Here is an 8795-nt window from a genome sequence, read left to right as displayed (position 1 = left end):
CTTAGTGATGACCCCTCCTTTCCATTGGGAGTAAGCCTCCTTTTTGGCAAGGAGACATTCCCAGATGTTTTTAGTGAGCCATGGAGGCTTATATGCTCTCCTGCCCCCTTTGACCCTCCTGGGGATTACCTTCCTCTGGGCTTGGAGGATTGTCTCCTTAAGGAGCGACCACTCCCCTTGGACACCTGGCTCCCCTCCCCTCTGAGTCTTCAGCTCTTCTCCAACTATCCTCCTTAGCTCGTTGAAGTTCGCCCTCCTAAAATCTAGGGCCACCACCTGACCGCTTGCCTTTGCCACCTTGCGTTGAATGGTGAATTCTATATATTGGAAATATATTCTATATAATAGAAATATATTCTATATTGGAAATATTTTTCTATAACCAGTACAGTGAACTTTACAAATATTACTGCCATTTGTACTTAGTTACGTAGCTTATTTTGTGAATAAATTAGACTCCTATGGAGAGTCTCTCGCTCTCTCTCTCTCAGCTTTTGGTGATACTCCTAGTTGGCACTTCTGACATGAGAGTGATATCAGCAGTTTGGGGGAAATGACATAAGTAGTTCCACTGTTTTGTAGTTAAATGAAGAAAGTGTATGTGAAGGGGAAGGAGGAGGAACCAGTGCTGTGGTCAAGATCTATTTATTTTTTTGAATCCTGCTTCTGCCAGGGTTATCAAATTGGTGGACTTCTGGGCCCCGAGAGTCCCTTTGAAGTCGTGGCAAGGACAGGGCTTACTTATGTAGAGCTGTGCTGGGATTGTCGTTTCATTAAAAAAATTAAAATTACTTAAAAAAAATTAAGTCCTATTTGAACACGGGGCTCTTTAAAAATATTTGGGTGTGGAGTGGATTTTAGGTAGTAGTGTGGAAGGAGGAAGCTTTGTCTGGCTCAGCCCTTCCCTTGCTATTTACTTTATTTAGAGGCAGAAACAAGTAGAATTCCCTTCTGAGTCCTAGCACTAAATGCAGTTTCCTCAGTTATTTCATATAATGTGCATTGGCATAATATATAATTGGTTAGGTGGAATTTGGGTAGCACTGCACCAACCAATTAGGTGTGCAGCACTACGTGTACCACTGTTAAGAGCCATAATATGCTCCCACCACAGAAGCTACCTGCTGAAAATGGCATTGACTGTACCTAAAAGCTCCCATGGGATTGTGCTTGAGTTAGTGCTCTCCCTCACTGTATATCAGCCGCAAGATAATGCAGGTTAAATGATATATATTAGCAACGGGTACTTCTGGAACAGGTTCATAATGTTTAGAGTTGCTTCTTGTAAAGCTAGGCAAATACCACGAGGAATAATTTGATAGGCTGAACAGTTTTCCCAAAGAAAACGAGCAATGAAACACCAAACTTAAAAGCAACTAGTTGTAATACCTTGCATTTATAGTGTGCCATGAACTTTCCCCAAGTGCTTTATAAACCTAACCACAAGCTGACTGATAGACCATTATGCCTTTTTATTTAATTATTTTGCTTGCAACTGAAATGCAGCCACCCATAAAATAGCTATTGTGTTACAGTAGTGCACAGCAACTCTCCACAACAGGAAGCGCTGAAGATGGGAAGTAAGGAATTATATCCATTGGAAACTACAGGAACAACCCAGTGTTATGGGCAGCAAAATACTACCTAATTTGGACACGATTATTTTGGAGTAATGGGTGGGGGGTGAGGGGAGGGTTGCCATGAGATCTCAAAGAAAAGCACATAGTGAAAACCTTTCTATTTTGGTTTCTTCTCTGAAATGGGACCTGCCAACAGCATATTGGTATGGTGCCCAGTAATAGTTGTGGGGAAAAGAGAGCTATTTGTGGAATTTCTGGGCATGTGTAGATGAAATGGGGGCCCTAAATTGAAGCAGTGGGGTTTTTAAAACATGGCTTCAATTTAGGGCGCTTTAATCTCCCGTGTCGTGCACACACCTTACTGACTTACCTGCCTCTCCAGCAGTGGGGAGGGGAGGGTGAGCTGCCGGGGGTAGAGCAGTCCCTGGGCTGCAAGGGGAGGCTGGTGCTTCCCTCCGCAGCAGTGGCAGCTCCCCTAGGAGGCACCCACCTGCAGGCACCTGGCTTGGGCAGTCCTGGGGAGCACTACAGCTGCAGAGGGAAGCACTGGGCCCCCATGCAGCTCAGGCAAGCAGGCAGGCTCCAGGGGGGAAAAAAAATGATCAGGTTTGCCACTTTTCTTGGGTGGAGCCTGCCCTCCCAGGCTGCTGCCAGGCTGCCTATAGGGATTCCTGCACAGCCCCTGAGCTGCACAGAGTCTGGTGCTTCGCTCCAAAGCTGTAGCAGCAGCAAACTAAAACTCCTTGGAGAAATTTTGGTTTGCTGTGCCCCAAGTCATTTAAAGCAAATTACGCCGCCGAATTTCCTACAACAGCTGTAATTAATGTGCAATACACCGCCACCACGTGCAAACACCGACACCATTAAAGCAGTGCAAAAGCATTTATCCCACTTTAAAGTGCCATGCGCGCATGTCCCTAATTTAGTCTATATACGGCCAACACTACTACTTCCTGTAAGGCAAGTTTTCCTTGGATATATTTTGTGTTAACCCAATTCCCTCCTGTCTACACTGGAAGATCATACCAAATCAGACAGCTCATGGTAGTTTGGTCCTAAAAACATAAAATCGTGTTAACAATTGCGTAACATCTCTATGGTAACTACAGCAACTGGAGGAGTAGTACTAGTTTAAAGGCTTTCCTATCTTTAGCTGTCACTGCTACAATTTAACATCTGGAAATGTAGAAGAAAGAACATAAACTGGCTAGTCATATCTCTGCACACTGCTAGATAGTGCTCCCCAGTGACCTCATGGATTACATTTTTGTATTTAAATGGTTAAACTCTTATTAGTTCCATTATGCAGATTAAGGGACATTCTAAAGGTCCAAGGAAGCCTGATTGTGTGAAAGGTTAAGCACTTGCTGTGGGATATAAATACCCAGTTAGACAGAATGCCCTCAGACTCTTCCAGTCCCTTGTTTTCTCCAATTCCATGCCACCACTAACTAGCAGCTGTAGTATACTATCCTGTATTAGTAGCTGTGGAGGAAGAAAGGATATGTTACTACACTGCATTCAGGTGTTTTTTCCCCCCACTCTAAGCACTGGAGAGAAATATTATTCTTGAGAGATCCTGAATGACAACAGGGCTACTTTTTTTCTTAAGATTCTTCTGTACAAACAATAAACAAATGAAGGAATAATAGGAAAGGAAGGAGCGAGAGTCATTGGCTAATAGCTTTATTTCTGAGATTTGAGTGCTGTCTCCAGTCACACCAGGGATCCTCTCCATCCCATGTTGCATGCTACTGCACTAAATCAGGTGGGGACCGCAAGCCATTTCACCAGCTGAATGTATCTCTAAGCTAAAAACAGATGTTAGATTTCGGGACAAAGACAGACCCCAGCAGAAGTCCCATGCCAGTGGAGGAGGGGGCTTAAAGCCCTGTCCCCCCACCTCATTCTGCTGGCCTGGCCCAGGGTGTGGCCATCACCCAGCTCCAGCAGCAAGTGGGGGAAAAGCCTGTGAGGGGCTGCTCTGCTCCTGTGAGGCCAACTCTGGCTGTGGTCCAGAGCCAGGTTTCCTACCCCCATCCCCTTCTCAGCCAGCCAGTGCAGCGACCATGCTCCGGTTGGGGAGTAGAAAGATGGGGCCAACCTTGCTCCACTGGAACAGACAGTACAGCACAGCCCAGGGCTGCAAAGCATCCTGGGATGCTGGGGACTGTGATTTAACTTGAAACAGGAAGGGATTTGGGACAGAAGTTCCATAAATTGGTTTGACCTAAGTCAATTCAGTCTGATACTACATTCAACCAGGTTTATCTTAAATTAGTTTTGGCCTTTTTGAAGGAGGTTTATGTGCACTGAACTTCTGTTTTGTTACAGATTTAAACCAGTGTCTGATCCCTTAAACTAGCTTATGTGTAACTTCTGTCCCTAGCCTGACTGTATATGCTTTATCTTGATTACACCTCTCCTGATAGCTGCATTTTTTTCCCTTGTATCATTGTTGCAGCTCCTTGTTGATCAAATTCACAGTTATCTGCAGGGAGAACCACATTTGACTTCAGTGAGACTTTTGTCTAATGCCTTCTCATTGTGGACCTGGAGCTTTCCTAGCTTCCAGCTTGTTTACTGTATGACTGTTTATTGTACCTAGAATCAACGGTGTTAGGTATGCTACAGTCACATAGGAAGACAGGTGCTGCTTTTTAAGACATTTATAATATTAAAGACCCATTCTCCTCTCCTCTCCAAAACTAAAATATATTGAAGAAAAGTTCTGTCACCCTCATCTGTCTGTGATGTGAGGCTGATAGAAAGTTGAAGTAACCCAATGCCACCATTCACAAGAGGCTCTAAATCAAAATCTTGTTACTTTTAAACATTTGGGTACATTGCCCAGCAGTGGTCCTCATCTCTCTCCCTTCTCTCCGTCTTCCTTTCCTAGTATCTTTAAACTTTTGCCACTGGTATACACAAGATCTCTTATATGCAGCTCCTGCAACCTGGACTATTTTTTCTATGTCTCTTCCCTCTCTAACTCTCTTTTTTTGTGGGGGTGGGGAGAGGAGGGAGGGAAGTTGCTATTTCCCTTACCTTCTCCTTTTTCTTACTTTATCCATTCTTTTCTGTGCTGTACAGTGCTTTCAAGTGCAATTTTTATAAAGGTCAAAGGTATAGAGTAGGATTGGGAGCTTTAAAACCTGGAAGCCATGTGCCTCATCACACTGTTGTTTTTATATAAATGTTAATGTATATTTCCTTCCCAAATTAAAGCTGATATGGAGGTTGATATGACAATTTGCTGGAGGTGCATGTTTTGATGGCATCTTGACAATTCTTTGCTGTTCAGGTAGTGGTAACTTGTAGGAAATGGGATGTAAGAAAACATGGCTAGGTATAGACATTCAGAAACCTCGTGGCAGAATTGATCTAAGTTACTCAGTTTTCTGTGAATAGTGTAGGTTATATTGGTAGTGAACAGAACATATGTTTGCCCTTTGGTGGGGCGAGACATGCATGTTGCCTGCACTAGATGAGGCCATCAGGGTGGAGGCACTCCTGCAAGTCTCCTGGCATGTCCTGTGGGCTCCCCAGATTGTCAGGGACTACCAAGTGCCCAGGCCACCCCTGATTGGCTGCCAGGCATGGGAAGCATGAGCCCCTCCTTCTGCTGTGTCATCTGTCAGCTGCAGGCATATATCAGCTCCAGGCAGGCAGTGGGGTAGGGGGGAAAGAAGGCATCTATGTCCCTGCATGAAACCCATCACGAAGCACCCCACGATGTACATGCAGACCTGACATTGAGCCCAGGAGAACCCCTGCAAGTGGGTGCTGTCCCACGGAGCCTGATGTGACTCCTGTGCACCCACTTACGGACCTCCATGCATCCTGGGAGCGGGTGCAGCACCACAGAGCCTGACCCCATGGAGCCTGGGCATGGGCAAGCATTCCCTTCACACCCTGCCTCTCATTGCCTGCCTGCAGCTGACAGATACTTGTGGCTGAAAGATGATGCAGCAGCGGGAGGAGGGAATGCTTGCCCATGCCCAGCAGCCCAGTCAGGTTTCATGGTGCTGTGCCCATTCATGGGGTTATGGGGGTTCCTGGGTGCGTGTGCAGGAGCCAGGGTCAAGCTCTGTAGGGCTGCACCCACTCACAGGGGTTCATTTGGACTCTGTTTCAGGTCTGTATGTACATTGTTGGGTGTTATGTGATGGGACACAGATGCCTCCTTTCTCCCCTTGTGCTGCCTGCCTGTGGCTGACAGCTAGCCGGAAGTGGGGCTGAAGAAAAGGTCTGTGCCAGAAAGGATCTGTGCTAACTTGGCTCTGTGGCAGCTTGAGGGTGGGGCCCTCTGGGCACTTGGTTGGAGCAGCTAAGCACAGGGCAAGTGCTAGCATGGCTCCTTGTGAGGGGGGGCTAGCGGGTAGCTGCAAAGGAGTCTGGGATGCTGGCAGACAGCGACCTAACTTGAATCAATAGGGGAACCGGTACTGCAGTTCAATGCACCGGTCCCACCTACACTGATTAAGTTTGAGTGCACATAGATCCAGGTCTATCTGAGACTGGATTCCACTGTTTTTAGACCAGTTTGTGTGTGCTGAACTTCTGCTCTGTTATGGGCTTAGACTGGTTTCTGATCACTTAGACCAGTAAAAGTTTAATGTCAGTATCTTGTTCATGTTCCTGTGCAAAGCTGAACTAGAAAAGCATGGTCCTAGTTATCTTTAGATATAGCTTGATGTAAAGTATGGACCACTGTGTTGACAGTGGGTTTGGCCTGGCAGCAATCTTATGAAACCACAGTATAAGTTGCAAGTCCTCAGATACCTTTCTCCTATGTGTTCCTACTTGTGTGTCTGTCCTTGGCTCCTGTGACTTTTGCAGACCTAGAGACAACATCTAGAAGATCTGTGCTAATAGGATTCATATAGCATAAGGTGAGTTTGAGCAAATTTGAGCCCTGAAAAGCAGAATAGTTTCCCTACATTAGGTGTACTTTGAAAATAAGGCCTGTATTAAGTTAAATCAGACATGTAGAGCCTATGTGTTGGACAGATAATGGTCAAATAATATGAAGAAATACCTTGGCTATTTTAGGTAAAGGGGGACAGTGTGAGTTGTTCCCATTTTATTCTTGGGGGAAACTGAGATACAGAAAAGTGAAGGGCTTCCCCAAGCTCACCTAGCTGGCCAGTGTTAGAGGCTGGAGGAGAATCCAAGTATTCTGGGGCACTTGTAAACGTGATAGTTATCATGATGTACACATGATGAAAATGTCATTTGTGCAGCTTAATGGCATCATACATTACACATGCATGAGTTTGGGGGTTTTTAGATGAGTTTGCATAATTGCAGACTAAACTACATCTGAATGTAGTTCAGTTTGCAAGGATGCGTTGCAGCTGTCAGCTTACCCCCCATCCATGGGGAGAGGTGGGCAGGCTACGCAGAAAAAAAGGATTGGGACTCTCACTCCTTATGCTTTCAGTCGGTGCCTGCTGAAGGCAGAAGTGGTGCGGGGCCTGATCCTTTTTTTTTTCATGGAACCTGCCCACCTCTCTCACAGCTGCGGTGGGGGGGAGGGCAAGCTGCCAGTGGGCTGTGTGGGTCCTATGCTGCGGAGGGCCCTGGTCCTTCCCTCCTCAATTGTGGCACACACTGGAGCCACCCAGGCAGGCTGCTAGTGGGTTGCGTACTGCTCCAGCTTGGAGGCAGCACCTGGCCTGATCCAACTGTTCCCCAAGCCTGCCTGCTTGGAAGTCTGCCAGGCGCTGCTCCCCAGGTGAGCTCGGGGACCGGTTGGATCAGGCTGGGTGTTGCCTATCAGCTGGGGCAGCACCCAGCCCACTTGCAGCCCACCCAGTTGGCACTGGGGGTTGCTGCTGCTGCAGAGGGAAGGGCCAGGGCCCCCTGCAGCTCACGGGCCACTCAGCTCACTGGCAGCTTGCCCCCCAGCTGCAGGCAGGCTCTGGCTCTGAGAAAAAAAGGAAAATAAAGGATCGGGCCCCTCGCCATAACATGACAGAAAAATCGAAACGTTGCGTTTCAATTAAAAACCCACTGTTTCAGTTTAGGAGGCATAGAATGACACCCTGAGAACTAAATCCCCATCACATGTACAAGCGCCCCTGAATCCTATCCCAGTGCCTATCCAGTAAGCCACACTGCCTTCATGCACATTTGTACACTAAAATTTATCTGTATAGGTTTGAGTCTGTTCTCTAAAAAAAAGTAACAAAATTGGGGTGCAGGAATGAACCCACATGTTATTGTGTTGGAATGGGATTGAATTAAAGACAGAGAAATTAATTGCATGACTAAGGGCCACTGTGTGATTAAGGGCTTGTGGAATTAGGCTCATTGGTGTATTTTTCATGCTGCAGACTGCTCGAAGTGTAAACTGACAAACTTGTACAACTGTAACAGAGTTGTCATTTACCAGAAAAATTTCAGCGGAGGTTCCTTTCGTACCAATGGCAAGGATGATTTCTCAAAGGGCAGCAGATACCATATCTCTTCATCTGCCATAACCGTTGATGCTGATGCAAAGTTTCAAAGATAATTTCACCTCACTGCAATGTCTCCATCTACATATGCAGAATAAATAAAAATACAAGCTAAAGCATCAGGATTCATAAATCTTCACTCTCGTACAATTTAGAGCTGTCAAATATTGGTATAATTTTAGGGCATTCCTGTCTTAAAGAGAAATATATGAGGTGTGAACTGCAAACAAAAATACTGTATAATAAGTGCCCCAAAACATCTTAAAGCAGGGATCCCATTTCACAATCAGGGCTTTAATCTCTCAGGATTAAAGCTCTTGAAGTTGAGCTATAGTTTCTATTCTGGTTTTTATGCTGCATAATTTATACTATATGTATCAATATTGTTGATGTTTTGTGTACACATATATGTTCATCATTAATATGAATGTTTGAACTTGAAGTATCTTCTTCAGTTAAGTACTTCCCCTTTCCTCTGGTTTTGATGCTTGGTCACCAGCTTTATTTATTTATTTCAAATTAATTTTGCCCAAGTTGAAGCCCTGCAGCTTGTTCTCCGTATCGCTTGCTCGTGAAAGCATGCTGGCTGCACAGAGGCTGTTTCTCAGAAGTGAGTCGTGCATCTACTTTCTTTGATTTTTTCCTTCCTCTTTTATCACAGACAGCCTTTCTCCAGCTGACTGTTCTCTCTCCGTGTGTGTGTGTGTGTGTGTGTGTGTGTGTGTGTGTGTGTGTGTGTGTGTGTGTGTGT

At 45.6% G+C, this 8795-nt stretch overlaps 1 protein-coding gene across 5 annotated transcripts in view; it reads left to right on the top strand.

Moving 5' to 3' along the window:
• The window catches only part of PDE1C (phosphodiesterase 1C), a 604326-nt gene that overhangs the window by 224551 nt on the left and 370980 nt on the right, over window positions 1-8795 (top strand). For 2 of the 5 annotated variants that reach the window (XM_019509005.1, XM_019509004.1), the window contains exon 1: window positions 8588-8654. The exons of the other annotated variants lie outside the window; for them this stretch is intronic. In XM_019509005.1, the coding sequence (XP_019364550.1) occupies window positions 8624-8654 (31 nt within the window). In that variant the 5' untranslated portion in view covers window positions 8588-8623. Of the gene's footprint in view, window positions 1-8587; window positions 8655-8795 lie in introns of those variants that run through there. 5 annotated transcript variants of the gene reach the window in all.

This window comes from Gavialis gangeticus, unplaced genomic scaffold (genome assembly GCF_001723915.1).
Source record: "Gavialis gangeticus isolate Ggan-Ray unplaced genomic scaffold, GavGan_comp1, whole genome shotgun sequence".
Classification (NCBI taxonomy): Eukaryota; Metazoa; Chordata; order Crocodylia; family Gavialidae; genus Gavialis; species Gavialis gangeticus.
The sequence above is the reverse complement of the archived record's forward strand: the minus strand, read 5'-3'. Positions and strand labels throughout refer to the sequence as shown.